At 33.2% G+C, this 23,264-nt stretch overlaps 1 protein-coding gene across 1 annotated transcript in view; it reads right to left on the reverse strand.

The window, feature by feature from the left end:
• The window catches only part of ADAMTS19 (ADAM metallopeptidase with thrombospondin type 1 motif 19), a 286,463-nt gene that overhangs the window by 177,793 nt on the left and 85,406 nt on the right, over positions 1-23,264 (reverse strand). The window contains exon 7 of the mRNA XM_032156524.3: positions 15,920-15,963. Coding sequence (XP_032012415.1) covers positions 15,920-15,963 — 44 coding nt within the window. The remainder of the gene's footprint in view (positions 1-15,919; positions 15,964-23,264) is intronic.

Here is a 23,264-nt window from a genome sequence, read left to right on the forward strand (position 1 = left end):
GTCCTTATTTTACCTTCATATCTGAAAAATATTTTTTGAAAATATAGAATTCTACATTGACAATCCTTCCTTTCATGGATTCTGGACTTCATGGTTTGTCATGAGAAATCAGCTCTCATTGGAATCACTGTTCCCTTATAAATAACAGCTTGTTTTTTGGTGTCATTTTTAGTTTGTCTTTAGCTTTCAGCAGTTTGATTATGATGTCTCCAACTGTGCATTTCTCTGTGTATTTCTTGTGTGGAGTTGCTCAGATTCTTAAATCTGATGGTTTAAATTTTTTTCCAAATCTGAGAAGTCTTCAATCATATATATATTTTTTCTTCTCCTGGAGCCCATGATAACTGGGCTCACTGGTTCCTGAGGCTCTGTTGGTATTGTTTTCCCAATCTTTTTTCTCTCCATTTATCAGATTGGATAGTTTCTTCTGATTTGTCTTAAAGTTCACTGACTCTTTTCTGTCAGCTCCATGCTGCTATTCAGCTTATCCAGAGAGATTTTATTTCAATTATTATATTCTTAATTCTAAAAATTCAATTTGCTTTTTCTTTCTATGTATTTACTAAGACTTTCTACCCTTCCATTCATTTGAAATATGTTTGCCCTTACTTGTTAGAGCATCTTTATAATAAATGCTTTAGTCTAGCAAGATAGTTCCAAAATCTGTGCCATCTCAGAATTGGCATCTGTTGGTTGTCTTTTCCCATGCAAATTGAGATTTTCATATGTTTTTATATGTAAAATAATTTTGAATTGTGTTCTAGACATTTTACCTATAACATTAGGAGACTTATTTAAATCTTATGAAGAATGCTAATTTTTTTAGCATAAAATCAACCTAGTTTGGTTCATGCTATAAGTTCCAAACTTACAAGGCTTCTGTGTATTTTGGTTAAATTGTCAATTTTCAAGTCCTTTGCATTGCTATTCAAATAACTCTGTTCTCAAATAAATTTTAGAGTCATATCCATACATACAAAGCTTAAGGTTGAGCACAAGTTGGTAAACAGCTTCAAGGTCACTTTCCTAAGCCCTTCCCTCTCCATGCTCTTTTTAGCACCTTCCACTTCCATGCAGTTCTCATTCCAGTCCTGCTTTCAGAAAGTGTGGAGTTAGTTACCTCTCTGCTGTGTTCTTCTCATAATCATGTCTGTTTCCACGTACAAGCCGATGGAATCAAGAGATGAGAAGCAATGGTGTTTACCCCATCCTCATGGGATTAAAGCTGTTCAGATCAGAGAGGAAGATTTATCCAAATTTTTATGGCTCATCTTCCTGCCACTGTTACTATCCCTGCTGCCACTATCATGGGATTGTAGAAGACGGGAGATGGGGCAGAAGAGAATGTAGACATTAAAGGAGGGGCTTCTCCTACTTTCTGTGAGCATCAGGGCCCCTTCCTGGTCCTTAATCCAGAATGGGAGGGCTTCTCCTAGTGTTTTATATCTACAGGCCGTAATGACAACTTACAAGTGTGGGCTGTGTTGAATCCAAGATGGAGAATACAAAAAGAGAGAAAAATTATAAACTCACTGCTGGTTTGGTGGCACTTCAAATTCATATCTTCTTCCCAATCAGCCTGTTACTTTTACTTTTAAAAATCCTCAAATAGGTGTTCCATTCTCTCAAGTTTTATAGCTGCATTCAATGGGAGAGAGAAGGGTGGAGTGTGTTTACTCCAGTTTACCTGAAACTAGACAGAGATAGTTACTTCTCTGCAAAAAATAAAAATAATAAACAAAAACTAGCATCTTATAACTCAAAGAAAACTGCCTAGGGAATTGTATTTTTTTTCTAAGATGCAAATCAAACATTTCCATTATCGCAACATTCTTTAGAGTTATTTCCACTGTCCAACTACTTAGAGGACAGGATTGGGAAGGACCTGGAAAATGCAGAGACAACTTTGGTATATCACTAGATTATTTACATACTAAAGTCCCAAAGCACTGCAATATTTGACGAAAGGATTTTCTTCTGTATGGGCTTATACAGTTTCTATATTTTGTCATGTAATAATCGATAATATTCTATACACCATAGTAGAACTAACCTACTAGACATCTGCTTTAAAATAATATAAATTGTATTAATATTTTAGCATACTAATGATTAAAGAAAAAGGAAAAAAACAGATTTGTCAATTTTCCCCAATACTGTTGCTTTAAAAAATGCTAAGAAAAATTTCTACTGAGTTCAAAATAGAGTTTTCTGATCAAACCAACATCATTAAAATTTGATGGCAGACCTTTTTTTCCCTTCACATCCAGATTTGGAAGGAAATACTAAGGCTTCTCTATGTTTAAGAGATATGTATCAATACATTTATTCTTGGAAGCTATGATAGTAAAAGAGAAAAAGTTGGCTCAGATAAAAGGGAGACAAATAGGAAACTTTTTAGGTTATCTGGGCAACAATCATAAAAGGCTAGATAAAAGGAAAACATTTAAAGAATATATAAATAGGATCATTTTAGGCACCACTCTATTTCTAGCATCTAGCGCCTAACACAAACTTGGGCACAGAACAGGGGTTTCAAAATATTGGAGGAAATTGGATAAATGATAAGAGACAGAGAAGTGAAAAGAAGACCATCTGAAATTCAAGAACCAATAAAAATTGAGGAAAATAGATACAGTAGCACATTTCATATTATCTTCAAAGTATATTTCCTGGCCTCTCAGATATGGGAATTTAGTACAAGATGAAGGTTATTACTCTCTATGTATCGAATATATCTGAGACCCAGACCATCATAATGTGCCAATAGCCAATGCTTTGTGGCCATCTGGATTAAATGAAAACAAAGTTAAGAGAAATGCTATAGAATCAGCTCCTAATACATGTAGCAAATGCTCATAGGTTTATTCCTATTAAGTCTAATTATAATTATTGGGAGATCAAATAATGAAAAATCTAAATTATAGAAATAATTGTGATGGTTAATATTTCTGAAATAAGTAATTTTAAATTTATTATTAAAAATTCTGATTAGTGTGTTTAAAAATGTCTTAAACATGTTCATCAACAATAGAGTGACCATAGGGCTACTCTGCCTAGGGCATCCCAACTTATGCTTTTGTCTAAGCATAATTATGTCTCTTTTAACTTTTAAAAGTTCCTTGGTATGAATTATAAAATATATGTTTACTTTATCTATAAATAAACCTCACTGGCCTTTTTATTTCAAAGCTAATGTCATGCCCAGTCCCAATCTGACTCCATCGGGTTTTCTTAGCTTCTTTGCTGGAGGCCCAGAGACTTGCATTTCCTCTATTCCAAGCTGGCGCCTTCCAAATTACCTCCTTGAAGAACCAGTTTTCCCCACCCCTTTCCTTTCTGTACCACAGTCAAGTGTTTAGAGCCATATCACCTTAATATGCTTTTGTTCGTCACTGATGAGACAAGGGAAACGAATATTAAATATGGAGAAATTGAAATGATTACAGAATTGTATGAAGTCCTTCCCAAATCCTCTTAAAATCCTTTTGCTGTTTTACTATCAGATACGATAAATGAAAATCTCTTTGAATTTCTCCTCTTAACTTTTATTTCTTAAGGAACATTTTCTTCCCTCTTATTCTGTCCTCACCAAGGATCATGCATCCAAGGTGGACTTGTTTTCTTCCCGTATATAAGCCCCCAATTAATATGAAATAATATGCATCCTTTAGTCAGAATGAGCTAGTTTTCTATTGCTTCATAGACAGTTACCACTAATGTAACAGCTTAAAGTAACACCCATTTATTATCCCACATTACTATAGGTCAGAAGTCTGGGTGGGCTTGACTGGGTTCTCTGCTTAGGGTCTCACAAGGCCAAAGTCAAGATATCATTCAGGCTGTGCTCTTGTTTAAAGGTTTTGGAAAGTATCAGCTTAAGAACTCATGCAGGTTGTTGCTACAATTCAGTGCCTTGCTTCTGCTTTAAGAGTTTCACCTGGAACCCTGTCTCTACTAAAAATACAAAAAATCAGCTGGGCATGGTGGCACATGCCTGTAATGCCAGCTTTGGGGGAGGCTGAGGCAGGGGAATCGCTTGAACCCAGGAGGCGGAGGTTCCACTGAGCCGAGATTGCACCACTGCACTCCAGCCTCGGTGACAAAGCGAGACTATGTCTCAAAAAAAAAAAAAAAAAAGTTTCACCTGGTTAGATGATCCATGTCCTAAGGTAAACTGAAAAACTTTGATTACCTCTGCAAAATTCCTTCACAGCAGTATTTAGATTAGCATTCGACTGAATAGCTAGGGGTCAGAAATCTTGGGATTGCCATATTTAGAATTCTGTCTACTACACTGAATATATTCTATTTGCATATCTGAAGCTTCCAGTGTTAATCACTGAGCAGTGCAACAACATATCTCTCACAAATGTGAAGACCTCTAAATATTCAAAAATTTTTCAAAAAGTATTTTTTATAAAAGTTTACCCATTGAAGGTTGGCAGAGGCTTCTAATATGCTTGCTAATTTCTTCTGCAAAAGTATATGTCCCACTAGACTGAGTGGGCAAAAATCTGATTGTCAACCTTGAATCCATCATAGAGCTTGACATTGGACTTTGAATATAGTAAATCCCCAATAAATGTATTGGAACTCCTTTGAATACTTAATTACACTACTAAGTCAATTAGAAACTAAGATTTATGTAAACAAAAGTTAACCTATTCTTTGCCTAGTCCAAAGGCTTAAAAATGTCAAAATATTGCATACTAAACTAATAAGGCTTTTCAGTACAAACAATATAATTCTATCATAAAAGGTATTGAAGTAAAAAGATGACCTCAATAATTGCTTTAAGTATTTTAAGTCCCTGAAATTCTCTATGGTTGAGGTGCCATAATGCAAAAAAAAAAAAAAAAAAAAAAAAGCCAAATAGCTGTTTAATAAAAATTAAGCTATTTAAAAATGAGCTTAACCTCTTCTCACCTAGCAAAAATGATTACTTCTGCTGAAACGTGGTATGAAGAATGTACTGGTGTTTGGAAAGGGAAGTGTCTGGAGATTCTCACAGTACAGTGTTGACATAAAGGGCTATTTAAATATGTTTTAGTGTATGGATATGCTTCTTTTTGGCAGTTGCTTCCTGGGTGGTCTGTATACCTGTTTGACAATATGTCAAGTACATAAAATCAGAATATTCAGAAGCATAGAGAAGAATAACCTGGATCATTCCAACCTGCTCAAAGACAGAAAAAAAAAAGTTAGGATGTTGAAGCAACTAAGTTTCCATAGAATGCCTGGAGAGTCAGAACATCATAGAGCTGGGAACTTGGTGGTAAAGGATACACAGCCTCTCTCATCAACAAGTATTGGAGGAATATTCATAGCAGGAAACTTATTCAATCAGCGTTTATCTTTGCCAGCTTTAAGTATTTACCAATTTTCTATACGTTAAAGTCCTTAAAAAGTCTCATGAAACACGTGTACACACACACACACACACACACACACACACAAATGCACACACAGACGTAAACACTGACTATCCCCATTGATTATCAATCATTCTCAGCTTATGGCAGAATTGCTCAAAGAGGGTTATGCAGAAACCTGGGATTCCATAAGACCTTTTCAGTGGGTCTTCTACGACCTTTTCAAGAGGTATATGCAAAGTTAAAACTGTTGACATTTGTAGTGATGGTGCCAAAGTAATGGTAGGTAAAATTGCCTAGTCAAGGCAGTGGCACCAACTTCACTGTCAGTCATTTTATTCACTGCCGCTTACTCCCAGGAGGGGTACCATGACAATTTCACTTCAAAATTTCCAGATGTAGCAGTAACATTTATTCATTTTATCAAATCTGAACACTTGAGTATATACATTTAAAAAATATTTTTGTGTAACAAACAGGAAGTATGGATAAAGCATTTCTGTTGCAGGCTAAAATATGATGTCTCAGTTAAAAGTATTGTGAGATTGTTTGAGTTATGAGCTGAGCCAGCTGTGCTTTTCATGAAGCATCATTTTTTCATTGAAATAATAAGTGACAAACAGTATTCAGACTTGGAAATCTGAGCAATACTTGCCTAAAAATGAACAAAGTGAACTTGTCACTCTATGAAAACCAACTGATGGTATTATGACTGTTTTTGTTGCCAAGAACAAAATTCAAGTTTTCAAGTGAAAAATTAGAATATTGGAAAACTTTCATCTGTCACCATGAGCTTGACAGCTTCTCAAAACTTAAATACTTTTCTGATAATATAGATGCTGATATTAACAGATAGATTAGATTAGATTAGATAGATAGATAGATAGATAGATAGATAGATAGATAGATAGATAGATAGTAGGGTGAAATGTGTCAACATTTAGAAGATCTGCCTAACTCAGTGAACTAATATATTCCAATCAATAGATAATTGATACTAAAAAGCCATGCAGGGTTAAAAGATCTATTTAAAGTGTAAGATATACCAATAGATATTAATATAATAGAGTGTGAAAATTCATCCTATGCTTTCAGATTCTACATTGTCCCATTCCACAAACTTTTAAAACACTACGACATGGGTTTCAGAAAACGCACAATAATCTGAAAATAGTCCTCCATTTTTCAACTACATTCTGGGTAAGGCCACATTTTCCTCATACAGGTCAACCATAATAACATACAGAAACATCTTACATGCAGAAGCAGATATGAGATTCAGCTGTCTTCTAGAACCCAAACAGAGTCTCAAAAATATAAAACAAAGACATGTCTTCTCACTATTTTTATTGTTCTAGATAATATAGCTAATTTTTGTAAAAATTATGAATGCATGTCCTTTATGCTAACATTTGATGAGTTTATTATTAATTTTAAATAAATCAAAATGTTTTTAGAATTTATCTATTTTAATTTCTAATACAGCAATAATTGATAAATGTAACCTACATAAAAATCTATTTGGGATCTTAAATAATTCAAGAATGTAAAGGAGTACAAAGACCAAAAAGTTTAATAATTAATACCTTGAGGCATACAGACAATCTGAACATCTCTAAAACAGTTTCTAAAACTATTTTTTTAAAAAAACTTGTGGTGACATCTTAACTATAAAAGCAATTATCCAAGTTAGTGTCACAACACATGTGAATGTTGAGCAAATTGGATTGTGTGACCAAGTGTTGCTGCAAGATGTATAAACATATGTATGTATAAAAATACATACATAAAGTACAGTAGTACTTTAAAAGTTTTCCTTGAAATTCTACTTCCAGCAGTGAGAAAATTCTGCTTGCAAATCACCTGAACATATAAATGATGGAGTAAAAATAACAAAAATCATCTTAAATGCATAGCTGAGTTCACTCTTAAAGGAAATCCTTCCATGGGCTGAAGGAAAAGCAGAGAAGAGTTCTGAGCTGGCACCGATGTGCTGGTTGCCTATAGGCATTTGCCAATCTCAGATCCAAAATGTTCAGCCTTAGCCATCGCACTGGGACAAAGATAATTCCTGTTCAAGGTGAGGTCTCAGAACTGAAACTTCTAATTAAAGTGAGTGGGAGAAGATACCATCTTTCCCCACCCTCCCACACAAATAACTAAACTCAATGAAATGATAAGAAAAACAACGTGCTCCCTAAAAAAAATGTTATAGCATGAAAACTTGTCTACTTTAACCTAGACTCTGTTTTTGTTTTGTTTTTGTAGGACAGATGGCATTAAAATAAGTTAGACTGATAGCTAAATCCTCAAGAGCAACAAAGGATGCCAAAGGACAGGTCAAATAATCTTCAAAATGTGCTGAAAAAACAAAAATACCAAATAGGTATCCAGAATCCTGGGATTTTATACTCACTTAAAATATCTTTCAAGAATTGAAGTAAAATTAAGACATTTTTCATACCAAAAAAAACTTAAGTGTGTGTCACCAGTAGACTTTTACTAAGGGAAATTCTAATAAATATTGCTTCAATAGGAGGAAAGTAAGATTAGGAGAGAGAATTGGTTTGTAAGAAAGAATGAAGAACTGATAAAAACCAATAAAATAATAAATGTGAATAAATCTAATTGAGCACTGACTGTAGAAAAACATAACATCTTGTGTGTTTTAAAAATCAAAAGTTGTTTTAAAAATTGGTAACAGCCTACAATAAGGACAGGGGATATAGAATGTTTTAAGGGCTTTATATTCCTGAGAGAAAAGAAAAGATAAACTTTGGACTTGGATATATGTTTGCATTTCTATCATAAACATGTCTTTAATGCATATAGGATTCTCTAAGGCGTATGTGTAAGAATGTAATCAATGACGTCAAGTTGTACAAATGCCAGTTTTACTAAATACTGCCCAAAGTTCTCCAAAGTGATTATACCAATTTAAATTCACTCCTGAAGCACACTGTTCCCATAGATTCACATACTTGCCATCACTTTGTAATGTAAGATTTTAATTTCATCAATCCCACTGGTAGATATCTGCTTGTGATCTGAACGTTCATTTCCTTTACTACTAATGAAGTTGGGCATCTTACTATTTTATTTTTTTTTAATTCACCTTGATGTATTATCTTCCAAAAACGGTCTTTGGAGTCTTTTGTCCTGTTTGGCATGTCTACTTCCTTGTTTGTTTCTTACTTACTGATTTAGAAAAGTTGTTTTTATACTCTGGGTTCTAATACTTTGTTGGTTACATGTATTGGAAATACTATTAATATATATCAATAATTCTAAGATTCACCTTATTTCACATTGTAATGTCTTGAATAATATCTGGAAATTAAAATTAGTCATTGTCTTATTTAGTGATACATAAAGTAATGGTATGTCTTGAAATGAATGAAAATTGAAGATACTTTAAAATCCATGAAATATGGTATCCTCTCCCTGACAGAAGCTTGCTTTTGTTCACTTTCATTACTATGTCTTTTAATATGCATACATTTTAAATATTAATATAGTTCCTTTATGATTAACATTTCTGTGTACTAAGAAATCTGTCTCTACATCAAAAATAGACTTCTGTTTTTACAAATTTAAACCATATGAATTAATCTCAAATTTTTTTCATGTGAATAACCATCTTAACATAATGTATTGAACTATGCCTTACCCAGTGATCTGCAGTATACATCAATTTCCAAATACGGGCAACTGCATTTTCATATTTGCTGTGTACTATATCTTAGTATCTGATAGCACAGGTTTCCTTCCTTCCCATATTTTTCTTCACCAGTATCTTGGCAATTTTCAGACCTATGTTCCTCTATACATTTAGAATCATCCTGTCTAGTTCCTTCAAAACTCTTGTTAGAATTTTAATGGAATGCATTGTATTAATAGATCAGTTTGAGGGAAATCAACATTTGTATCATATTTAGTCTTTCAGACCATGAGTAGAGTGTATCTCTTCATCAAGTTCTTCTTTACTGAATTGTAATATAGTCTATAATATTGTCCATATGTCTTACATATTTGTCACTAGGTATATTTCAATATATTTCATATTTTACATAAAATAAACAGAAGTTTTAATTTCTTACTGCCTATCACTAAAATGCAATTGGTTATTGCATATTGATTTGATATCTAACCACCAATTAAACTCTCCTACTATTTCTCACAATTTAATTCCATAATCTGTTTTTTTCTTTATGTAGATAATACAATTATCTAGTTAATTGTAATGCCTAAAATTTTCAGTGCATTGTCGAATAGAAGTGGTGGTAGCAGAATTGTTTCCTTGTTTCTGATTCTGAAAGGAATGCTTTTAATGCTCCACTGTTTAAAAGGGAAGATATTTACAAGTTGCTTTGTAAGTGACTTCTACTGGTTAATAAAGATCCTACTTTTCTCAACTTTGCCAGGAGTTTTTATCATGAATGTGTTTTGAATCGTATGAAAGGCATTTTCTTTCTCCAAACAAGATGATCATATGGTTTTTATCTTTAATTGGAATATGTAGTTACATTTTAAAATGTTCTAATGTTAAACTACCCTTGCATTTCTGGAATAAACCTGCAATAAAATAACCGTACATGGTTATTAAAAAAAAAATTGTAAGATAATATCTGTTAATATTTGGTTTTGACTTTCTTCATTTCTTTCCTAATAAAGAAGGGCTTATCATTTTTCTATTTTACTCTGTCCTCTTAGGATTTAGTAAGACATTTATACAGTTTTAATCCCTCCATTTTCAATTTTCTAAAATAGTTTGTATAACATTGAAATAATCCATCTTTGGAACATAGAAATCAACAACAAAAATCATCAGAGCCTAGTATTTTCGTAGGTAGATTTTATTTTATTATAAGTTTTTTTGAGACAGGGCCTCACTTTCTTGCCAAGGCTGGATGGCACCATCTCGGCTCACTGCAACCTCTGCCTTTGGGTTCAAGCGATTCTCCTGCCTCAGCCTCCCAAGTAGCTGGAATTACAGGTGCGTGTCACCATGCTCAGCTAATTTTTTTGTATTTTTAGTAGGGATAGGGATTCACCATGTTGTCCAGGCTTGTTTCGAACTCCTGGCCTCAAGAAATCTGCCTGCCTCAGCCTCCCAAAGAGCTGGGATTACAGGCAGGAGCCACTGTGCTTGGCCGTGGGTAGCTTTTAAAGAATTGATTCAATTTATTTAATTGTTAAAAGAAGAGATAGGCTTTTTTTTTTTTTTTTGGCTAATCTCTCAGCTAGAAATAGTTAACTATAATTAATCATGTTTGTTAACAGAACCTGAGTTTGTTACTCCTTATATATATTTATATATCATGGTACCAATTACTACTTTTTAATCTAATCTCAAGCCCTTTACCAGTTCTCAAAACTAACCATAGAAACAGAATTGTTGATACCACAGTTTAAAGATTTGAAATCACCACGTTTCTTTATTCTTTCTCTAAATGATGGAGGCAACATTAACTTAGAAAGTGTTCTGGTTTTCCATGGCTGCCTGTAATATTGCAAATTCAGTGGCTTAAGGTATCCAAATTTATTTTCTTGCAGTTTTCTATGTTAGAAGTTTGACACAGACCTCACTGGCTAAAATCAAGTGTTGAAAAGGCTGTTTGTGTTCACTTCTTTAGGCTCTTGGGAAGATTCTATTTCCTTGTTTTTGCATGTTCTAGAAGCTGATCACATTTCTTCACTAGTAACCCCCTCATTTTTCAAACCATCCATAATGAGTTGAATCCTTTTCATATTGCATCGCTGTCTTTCTTTAGTAATCATGTCTCTCTCTGACTCAGAACTTTTCTGCCTCACTCTCCCACTTTTAAGAACTCTTGTGACAACACTGGGCCTACCATGATAATACAGGATAATCTCCCTATTTCAAGGTCAGTTGATTGGCAGCCTTAATTCCATCCACTACCTTAATTCCTTGTTGCTTTGTACCCTAACATATTCATAAATTCCAGGGATTAGGGCAAATACACTCTTAAGGACCATTATTCTGCCTACCACAAAAATTAAGGCAACTTCATAATCAATAGCAGCAAAGAGATAGTTGCCACTTGCATAATGAAATATACTTTATTTCCCTTGAAATTTAAGTATACCACCATAGTTCATTCAATCTAAGATTTTAAAAACTTTGAATTATATTACGACAACCCTGGTAAGCCATTCATTGCTAAATGAATCCTAATTTCAGGGATTTAAAAGGAAAATGCACTTATGTTTTTAAATTGATATTTTCATGGGTTAAAACATATAATAGCATGTATTTTCTTCCATGATCTACATACTTACCTACTGACCTACCAAACCATCTACATAACTATATCAACAGGAAAAAGCGTGTAATTGAGAAGGTGGTAAAAATTATTTTTACTTTTTATCCCCCACGTAGCTTTTCAAATATAGGCCTAGTAAATAATTATAATTTATCAATGGAAGCACTTACTTAACAATATGCTGTGACAATAATACAGCCCAACTCATTTAAAATGCACAAACCTTTTGACTCAGTGAATGAGCACAATATCCTATTGTTTTAAACTTGAAATATTGGTAAATAAAATTATTTCAAAATTTGTATTTGTCATTTCCAATTTAATTCTATATCTTCATCTGAAGACATTTTTCTCACATTCAGTTTTCTAGTTGTATTTTTATCTATTGTATAAAAATGCTTTATGTTATAAAAGAAAGGTGACAGTACAGTCAGAAGATCTGAGGTAGAGTCTAGCACTACCATTTACTATCAGTGATTCTGGGCAAATCTGTAACCTCTCCATGGGGAATAAGAGGATGTGACAGAAACTGGTGTAGATGAAATGCCAGTTAGCTAGCTGCTTTGCAACTGTCACAGTTTCACAACATTCTGTGAGATAGAAGACGTAGCCTCTATTTTAAAGGTGAGGAATCCAAGCTTTCGAGGCATTAGTGTGCCCAAATTCACATAGTCAATAAGTAGCATAGCCCTGATTTAAATCTAGACATCTGACTTCAAAATCTATGATCCTTTTGTTTTTCAGGGCTTTCTTCATCTGTAAAATAATAATGATAACAAAACTGGAGAGTTCAGATTTTGAGGGAATTAAATGAGATAATGTCCACGAAAATACTGTTTGAATTACAATGCAAAGCATAAATCTTACCATTGCTTTGAAAATACAAGCATTCCTCTCCATTTATAACTCACATTAATAATATAAATTCAAATCCTGTAAGTGCTGTTCTTTCCTCTTACTATACCTAGGAGAATAGGGAGAAGCATCTTAAAGTTATCATTCAACCCTATATGATCCAAACTAATAAATACTAAATCCAATTCCTTCCTTTCTCTTTCCTCTCTCCATATTTTCATTATAGAAAAAGAGTAAAATGGCTGACGTCACATCGGTTATAGATAAAAGAGAAAAGAAGTAAACAATGACTTAAAAGCATCTGTCAAAAAATATATCCCTTTGGATTACATGAGGAGATTTTAAAATGTGTACGAATAAACATTTTATTGATATTAACCCCAAATCACTTTGGCTTTGTTTTACTAGAGATTGATAGTTGTTAAGATGTTTGATAACCTATATATATGCTCATTTAATTTTTTAACAAGTCACAGAGCAGTTTACCAGCATTTTCTCTTAATAACAATAGAGAGGTTATTAATATTGCCCCATATTTTTTGCCCTGTAAATGAAAATATGAACATCAGGGAAGATTTTTATGCCTTAGGCTACAAGTAACGTAAAAGTCTTAAACTGGCTCAGTAATAAGGATATACTGACTCACATATTCGGAAACCCAAACATTAGACTAGGCTCCAGGGTTGGAGGATTCAACAATGTCATCCAGGAGAAAGAAACCTTCCATCTCTTCATTCTGCAGTATATGATGTCAGATTCATCCTAAGGATGATTTCCTGCCTCATTATAGTGATCAGGTTTGCATTCTTCCTTATTTATATATATTGGAGGTATATATGATCAAGCTCTAACCATCAAAAATGCTACCTTTTTCAGCTTGATGAGGCAAATATAGGGAACAGATCATATGTCTCAACCAGGGCAATGGCATGTGCTGACTGGCTTAGGCCTAGGGTCCTGAAACAATCCCCATGACAGACCTAGACTAATCATGACCCAACCCTGTAGGGCTACCCTTTCCTAACATAGCATTGCAGCTACACTATGGTAGATGCATGGATGATGAGGTGGCAACCACAGTGTCTATGTCTCACAAATGTCTTTATAAATCTTATAAATATACAGTTGTCCCTTTGTATCCATAGGGGATTGGTTCCAAAATCCATGGATGCTCAATTCCTTTTTATATGATGGAGTGGTATTTGATTATAACCTATGCACATCCTCTTCTATACTTTGAATCATCTCTAGATTACCTTTAATACCTAATATAATACCTAGCACTTACAAGGTAAGTGCTATGTAAATAGTGGTTATACTATATTACTTTTAATTTGCACTTTTTGTTATGGCTGCATTTTTACTTCTCATTTTTATTTAGACAAGATATTTTTGAACCACAAGTGGTTGAATCCATGGAGATGGAGTCCATAATACAGAAGGCTGACTGTATATGACTAGACATAGGCATAGGCAGTGTGACAAGAAGGTTTTCGTGGGGTTTGGGTGAAACAGATTACTTTGACTTGGTTGTTAGAGGTTTTTATTTTACCTCTCTTGAAGAAATACTTCAGAATTTTACTCTGTCAAGACTACCTAGGGAAAGACCCCGTCTATATTTGGGCTAAAGGAGAAAAATATGCCATACGATACGGAAGGGGGAACTAGGCTTTAGTGATGTCAGAGGTGCTGATGACAATCTAAGGAATCAGCAAAACAGAGAGAATTCAGGAAGGGCACTGGACTTTTCACACCCTATGCTGTAATATTTAAAACTGATTTTTTTGAAGATCTTTATGAACAGGAGAAACAGAGCTAAAGATTCAATAAATTGCTTTCCTGCCAAATCTTACATACTCTGATGATCAGAACACACTGAGGTACTCATTCAAATGTGTTTTAAATTAGGAAATAAGATAAATATACACACAATTTTGAATTAGCAGATTTAGCAAGATGTGAAGTTTTGTTGTTATCAAAGCAGAAATTGGTTCTTCTTATTAGTAGCTGCTTACAGGCTATGAAGAGTCAGTTCGTGTGTATAGCTATGGAAGATGCCGCCTGCGTTGCTGATTTCTCACATGTGCTCAAGCAAGGAAAGATGTTGAGCTGTCCCTATTAGAGAAGGCTTTTGGGGGCAACATTGCTGCTTACATGAAAGAAAAGGTTATTATTTTGAGACAAGCTTTACTGGTAATCAAAAGCTTCCATGGTTAAGGTAACAAAAACTAGATATCAAGTTTTAATTTCTGGAGATTCAGACAGGAAAAGAAGAAAACTGGGGAAAGCAGGCAAGAGAGTCAACAGTAGGAAGCTGGTCCCTACATCAATTCCGCTTTTCCTTAGGTGCCCAGCTCTTTTTATGCCGACAATTCCTTCTGAACCAAATATTCCCTTGATTCCATCATCATCCACTTTACATTATTATAACTACTTTCCATCATAAGTTTTATGAATAATACATGTCAAAAACCCTTATATTATCTAAGATTTTAAACATATGAGGAGGTTGATGAAAAATTAGGTTAATGGAACTAGTTAGAATTATCTTTTAAAATACTAATATCCCTATGTTCTGTTTCTACCCCCTTTTATTTATTGTTCACTTTATAAAAAAACAAATGACACAACAAAATGGTCAAGTTAAAATACTGCTCATCCTATAGAAATGAACCCTACATGATATGCCAAAATTATATTACAACTCTTAAATGAACCTTACCAATAATATATTGTTACACACAGCTACATAACTTAAAATTAAATATATATATTTGTATATAAAGATAGGGGTATCTTTGGTTAGATACATTTATATTTATATAGATACATTTTAAAACATGAACATATATGTGACCATTCTCTCAAAGTTAGAAGAACAATGGTTTCATGAATTCTGTTGGCTATATGGTTCTGTTTTAGGCACTTTAGATATCTAATACAAATGGTGAAAAATTTGCCACTTCATGTAAGAAGAATCATACTGAATCAAGCAGTTTGTTTTGACACAGTCTGCAAAGGTCTTTAAGCATACATAACTCAAAAAATAATCTGATATCCTGCAAATTAGTCAAACATAATGTCATTAATATATTTTGTCTTTGGTTATTAATAATAATAAAATTTTATTGAACCCATGTGTGATCTCTGAGAAAATAACAAAAAAGGACTGATTATAGCCTTAAAGCATCACTTAAAGATTGTCCTCCAATATATATAGTTGATACATGTCTTTTACACTGAAGTGCTGACCAATGATTAAACATATAGGTAGAAAATAGGTATGTCTGACATTTTGAAGTTATTCCTTTATAACCAGAACACAAATAATTTCCTATACTTAAACAAGTTATATGTTCAAGTTCTCCAGAACTCCGAAAGTGTGAGAATTTTTACACTTACCAACAGTATCACATGGTTCATCTTTGTGCACACAGAAATCTTTCCTAGAAAGAAAAATAGAAAACTGAAATAAAGATAAATTATTTTGTACAAACAAGACATCATGTGACTCATTTTTAATAGTTATATGTTTAATTGAGCATATCTGTTATCTCCAAGAATCTAATAAAACTGTGAATAAGATTAATTTTTAATTCTAAGATATGGAAGACTAATTAAATTTTATAGCACATGATATAATTAATCCTCAGACATTAGACAGTTCCCATATGATGGACAATATTTCAAAAGTAGGATCTCATCTTGTTTCGAATTTTACAGTATTCTATTGTTTTATTACAAAAAAATCTGGTATTGGGACAAGGCTTTCCATTTGAAAAATTACTGGAAGATACCTACTTTATGTAACACAAAAATTATTTCCAGATCAAAGATTTAAATGTAAGAAATACAACTTAAAACAACACAATATTTTCTATCATAAGACTGGCAAAATTTTTAAAAGACTGATAATCATTTTATTAATGGTATAAGGAAATTATTATTTTACATAAATGGGATCTATGTATAATATTTTATAATTTTTACTCTTTATCCTTAGCATACCTAAGAATGCTTCACTCTTGTTATCAATTATTTAGGATTTCATAGAGCAAAATTTAATAGAACTTAATAAGAGTTATAAGATTTGGGGGCAGAATATATGAAAGCAAAACTTTTAATCTACCTCTTACTAGCTATGTGACCTTAGGCAACTTATTTAACCTTGTTGTTCCTCTGTCACCTCATCATAAAGATAGAGGTAGTAATAATATCTACCACCTAGGTTTATTGTTCAATTTAAATGATTTAACATGTGTAAAACCTTAAAAACTTAGATTACTGTGCAAGGGGAATGAATTAACACATAAAAGGTATTTAAAACAGTGCCACACACAAAGTAAGCTCTCAAAAGTTAGTTGTGATGTTTTCGTTGGGGTTTTTTTTTATTGCTGCTATTAGTGTATCATAATATAAGCAACTTCTTAGCAATAAGCTTTTAGGTTCTATACAATTTTTACTATCACAAACAATATTACAGTAGGTTTTTTGTGTGTATATAAATGAGAAATGTAAAATTATCTTTTTAAAAAAATTTCCTCTCTTTGTTATAGGATCTGAAAGCTGTATCTAAATGATAAAAAAAATGACTTTTAAAATTAAGCACAATACTTTTGCCTATTTACCAATGAAGTCTACATTGATCTTTATAATGGTTAGCTTTCAATTCACATCTTGCTTGGCTCATCAGCAGCATTTGTGATTTAATACATACATATATCGATATATGTATCGATATATGTATATATAGATACATGTATCGATACGTATCGATATATATATCTATATATGTATATATAGATATATGTATGTGTATGTGTGTGTTGGTAAATGTTCCTTGCATATTAGAAATGTATGTTTAATTTTTTGGAGTGCAGTTCCATATATGCTCATTACATTTAGCTCTTAAAAGCTCTGATACACAATTGTTAAGTAGAATAATCAATTCTGGATTGATTTTTACATTGTACTGATAAAAGACTGTTAAAATTCCATTGTGGTTATAATCTTTTGATGTTTCCCTGTGATTCTAATTTTTGCTTTGTTTATCTCAGTTTATTATTTATTAAGTACTCGGTCTCTAAGTTTGATTGTTTATTTTGAACTATTATTTTTATTATTGTGTAAAATCCATATGTTTACTTTGCTAAGGTGGATTGTGTCTGATACTAACAAATATTAATATACAGTACTGCACTAATATATGCTTGTCCTATCTCTTTCATTTTGTTTTCAACATCCATTTTCTCTGAGTCTCTTATAAAGAGCACATAGTGAAATTTTTAAAAGCTAGGTATATAATATCTTTTAAATGAATTTAATCCTTTTCTATTATTGATGTGTTTGGATTTCTATTATTTATGACTTCTATTTACCAAGTTACATTTCTTTGTTCTTCTTTTCCTCTTTCTTCCTTTTATTTTTCACTCACTTTTTTTGGCTACTTTGAAAGTAGCATTAAATTGTGGTTGATGTTTGATTCCTTTTACATTTTAAAGTATGATATATTTGTTCTCTATTGCTGCTGTAAAAATTCCATAAATTTGGTGGCTTAAAACAACACAAAACTTTAACTTACAGTCTGAAGACCAGAAGTTTGAAATGGGCTTTACTGCACTAAAATCAACGTGTCAGCAGTATCATGGTCCCTCTGAAAGCTCTAGATGAGAATATGTTTCCTTGCGTTCACTAGCTTCCAGAGGCTACCCAGGTTTCTTGACTCAGGGCCTCCTTCTGTTTTCAAGGCCAACAATTGCATCGCTCTGCCCCCTGCTTCCATCATCATATGACCCTCTCTGACTCTCCTCTCTCTCTCTTTTCCTCACACCAGGATAATCTCACCCCCTCAAGTTCTTAATACAATCACATCTGCACAGTCATTTCTTCCATACGGGATAACATATTTTCAGGTTCTGGAAATTAGAGCATAAACATCTTTGCAGGGGATGTTATTTTTCCTGCCTACCACATATCCTTACAATGTCTAAGGCTCTTCCTCCTGAAAAAGGCAGGATCATAACTTTTTTTAATCCAATCCCTCCCTTCAATTTTTCATGTGTTTTTAATCTGAAATTATGGTTCCATCTTGATTTTTCAAATCTAAAATTAGTTTCTTTTAAAAACCATCAGGGCTTATGTAGCAATTTGCCTATTTATTTAGCAATTTATTTTCTCAGTTATACTTTACTTTCTAGACATCTCACTATTCTTTTTCTTTAAGCACATTCTTCAGCATCTCTTCCAATGAGGATCTAACTATGAATGGTAAACTTTGCTTGTTTTTTCTTTTGCTTTCATTTTTATTATTTTGCATTTATTCATAACTGAATAGTAACTGAGTTGTTATAAAGTCAACTTTATTGACTCTCAACACACTGAAGATACCATTTCATTTTATTCTAGCATTCACAAATATTAATTAGAAGTCTCTGATTATAGTTTTTGCCCTTTTTTCATGCATTTGCTTTCTGCTTAATTTTTAACACTCTTTCCGTCTTTATAATTCTACAGTCCCACAAAGATGGGTCAAGGTACTGATTTTGTTTTTATGTATCTTCTTTGATACTTGGTATATTTTCAACTTAAAGATCCCTGAACACTTAAAAATTCTTAGCATTATCTATTTAATCCCACTGACATTCCATTCTCTTCTCCTAGAACTTCTTTAGGAATATGATAGTTCTTATTCTGATGTCTGTAGTGCTCAAGCATCTTTGTGTATTTCCATCTCTTAACCACTCGATGTAGCCTGCTGGGAGAATCCCTCAGATCTATCATCCAATCCACTAATGCTCTCTTCAGCTGGATCTAATCTGCTCTTCAATTTAGAAATTGAAATTTTAAGTATACGTACCATATTCCATATTTCTTCCTGAGAACATTTATTTTCATCAGTTTTCAAATCAACTGTTTTTCCCCAAAATATCTTATTCTGATATTTTGAAATTTTTGATTGTTTTTAATTAGGTGGACATGCTTGTTTTATAATCCCTGTTAGTACTTTTTAAAAATTATTATTCTTTAATATGCCTCTGGGTTCTTACAATGGAATATGTTGTCATTGGTTATTTTGGAATTCTATTATGAACTCAGTCAGTGGGATGTTAACTGTGGTTGCCTCGTGGTGTAAGTTGAAAGAGAGTCCCTTCAGAGCAGTTTTGCGTATGCTTTCACTGAGTGCTTCAATTTTGAAATCAGATTCATGGTAATGAATACCCAGAGGAAGCATTTTTGTCCTCACCTGGGGTCATGGATGAGGCAGAATGTTTCCTTGTTCACAACCTGTGCTTGCTGGCAGAACTTTTACCAGTTCATACTTTTATTAAGGATCTAAGTATCTGCAAATTCTAGTTGTGTGTAATCATTTCAGTTCCACTTCCCCACTTTGCACAGATTCATTAAAACATAAAAACCTAGATTTTTTTAGTTCAAAAAACTCCCTCAGGGAAGCTACCACATTACCTTAGATGCTTACTTAACTTGTTGCCAGAACTTGCTTTGTTTTTGGCTCATCTGTGCATGGGAAAGTATGCTTATTGTATTTTTTGCTATGGTTTATAGATGTTCATAATGGGAACATTTTCTGATTATCTAGACAGCCAGATTCTCACATAATTAAAAGAACTGGACTTAATCTGTGACCTACCATATAGGAATGAAGTGCAGTAAAATGATACATTAGTTAATTGTTAGCATTAGGTCTAAATACATATAGAAACAAGCCATATAGGCCTTATTTTATTATTACATTTTATATCATGCAGCTACTTTCACCAAATGCTTTAAAAGACTGCAGAGCTGCCTCAGTAAGATGTTCAGTTGATATTTAATAGCTTTTCAAAAATGTCTTTCAACAAGTAGGGATTATTTTACTTTTAAATTATTTTAAAAAAATAAGTGATTACTACAATATTGTTATTTTTCTTCCAAATGGTTGGAGATAGAAAAAAATATTTGTTGCTAGCCATGAGTATAAGATAGGGATGAAGTATTTTAATATCAACATTAATTATTAAAATTGTTCTCTGTTTCTCCTGGCAAATTCTGAAAGAGATGACTATATGAAACAAATATAGACTCAATTATGAGAGTAATGTGGAAAAGGTAGAGCTAAAATAGAGAAGATAAAAGATAACCTTAAATAATATCTTTTCAATACAAGGTACAAAATGAACTTAATATAAACTTATTTAAATCACACCCAAAATTTAGGAATACATTTACCATTCTTTAGTTATGAATAACAAAAATAATCCAAGTATGATAGGTTATCACATGAATTGCTTCCTGAAGTATCAGTGGAAGATGTATTATTCCTGTGGTTCTCTTAGCTGAGAACACTTCTCCATTATTCATTAGGACTTAAGCAAGGCAAAGACTCAGGCCCGCTTGCATGTTATCCCTTCTCTCTTTCCTTACTTAATTAACTTCACCTTCAAATACTTGGCTTTAGTTTGTTTTAGTGGCCATGTTTCCCCTACCTCTGTTTGCCTTTATAATGCATCCAGAGGAACCTTTGCTCTAAAGAGGGCCTGCTGCCCACGGCAAAGCTCACCTCATTATACTGGCAAGGGAGCAGGTTATCCCTAAAACACAGTAGACATAATGTAACGTTACACTGTGCTGTCTACAGATTACTGTATATTTCCAGACAACAGAAACAGTATAACATGTTTTTACCAGTTTGTACAAATTTTAGTGTTTTTCTCAAATATGCTATTATTTTTGTATTCTAGTAAATCCAAAAACTAGTTAATCCAGGCTGGGTGCGGTGGCTCACGCCTGTAATTCCAGCACTTTGGGAGGCCGAGGTGGGCGAATCACCTGAGGTCAGGAGTTCAAGACCAGCCTGACCAACATGGAGAAACCCCGTCTCTACTAAAAAAAAAATACAAAAAATTAGCCAGGTGTGGTGGCGCATCCCTGTAATCCCAGCTACTCAAGAGGCTAAATCAGGAGAATCACTTGAACCCGGGAAGCGGAGGTTGTGGTGAGCCAAGATCATGCCATTGCACTCCAGCCTGGGCAACAAGAGCAAAACTCCTTCTTAAATTTAAAAAAAAAAAACAAAAAAAACCTAGTTAATCCATTCTTGATAATTTAAAGATGGCTGTTAGCACTTGGTACACTAATCTTCACTTCTTTTGTATATATATGATATAATCCTATCAGGTTGCTTGCATACTCCTTAAAAGTCTACTGACCCAACAGAATGGATGTTGAAAAGTAGATGCATTTTTTCGGTAAATTATTAAAAAGTAAATAGGAAAGAAAGCAAAGAAATTTTGATGAAGTAAATAATTTGATTGTCAGTATTGGGAGTTTTAATATTTATAACTTTTATTGTAAATATATATATCTTTCTGAAAATATGTACCAAAATTAGAAGGAAAACTCTAGATAAATGGGGGAAGATACATCCAAATTTTATCTCATAAAAGATAATCACTATAGCTGCCCTACCCCAAACTTTTCCCACGGTAAACAGCATGCAACTACTTTTTCCAAGCAGTCACCATCCCCTTCAATATACAAGATACAAAACAGGAAACCTTGTAAGTCTGGGCAAGACAAGGCTGCTCTCAATCAGAACATTTATTCCCAGGATTATAGTGGAAGGTTTTTACAAAGCCATATGGTTCCTTCATAGTCCTGAGGTAAATCCTGTCCTTCCCCAACTCTAGTCCCTAGCATCTTTCCACTGGCAAATCACTTTCTATTGCATCATATTTTCTGGTCAGTGTATTCTAGTCATCAGCTTCCAATCATAGGATTATCCCCCAACACTGAAACCCATGTTTTCAGAGGATGGAAAAGAAATAATATAGTAAAATATGAATGGCTCTGAATCATCCAAACTCCGTAGATGAGATGCCTAGAGCTTTCCTCTTTGCTATCTTTCCTGATGCCTGATTCTTCAGTTCTTCCTTTGATTCTGAGAATATCGAATCAAAATAAGCCAACTATTTCTTCTGTTGCTCAACTTAGGCAAAGTTGATCTCTGTGGCTCAAAAAAAATAATATCCTAATGATAAAGGAAAATAATTTCTGCTGGCAGCAAAACATTCCGTCTCAATATAACTATAGATGAAGATGAATGGAAAGGTTTTCTAGCATTATTATTATAAGTAAATGACAAAATATCATTTCTCTGCATAGGAAACTATAGAAATCAAATATTTATGAGAACACCATTCCTGGTGGTAGAAGTTGTATACTGCATAATTCTATGGACACATTTATAATACACAACATAAATGGCTCCCTCTACTGTTGTGTAGTGTACGGCCTATATAACTGAATATTGTGGGATACATTAAGTGTCTCTAATATGCCATGTACTAAATAAGGGGAAGGACACAACAGCGAAAATAAAATAGGCTTCTACTTGAAAGGCACAGAAGTGGATAAAACATATCACCTCTGTAATGTGATAAGGGTCCTAGGAGCAGTGAGAAAGAAGTCTGGGGAGTTATATTAAATAATGAATAATACTGAATAAAATGGCAATGCAAAAAATTAAAGAACCACGTAAAATCAAATCTTCACCTTAGGGTCAAGAATCACTAAATGTAAAGTATATTCAGATGTAAGGGGAAAGGGATTTGGGGTGATTTTTCTAAATATATAATACATCATATCATGATGCATGAGGCTGCAACATGACTATTTGATTTACATAATGTGAAACATGGGACTTCATCTGTAACTAAACAACATGATACAACTATGACAAATGCACTGC

This window comes from Hylobates moloch, unplaced genomic scaffold (genome assembly GCF_009828535.3).
Source record: "Hylobates moloch isolate HMO894 unplaced genomic scaffold, HMol_V3 SCAFFOLD_6, whole genome shotgun sequence".
NCBI classification, from domain to species: Eukaryota; Metazoa; Chordata; class Mammalia; order Primates; family Hylobatidae; genus Hylobates; species Hylobates moloch.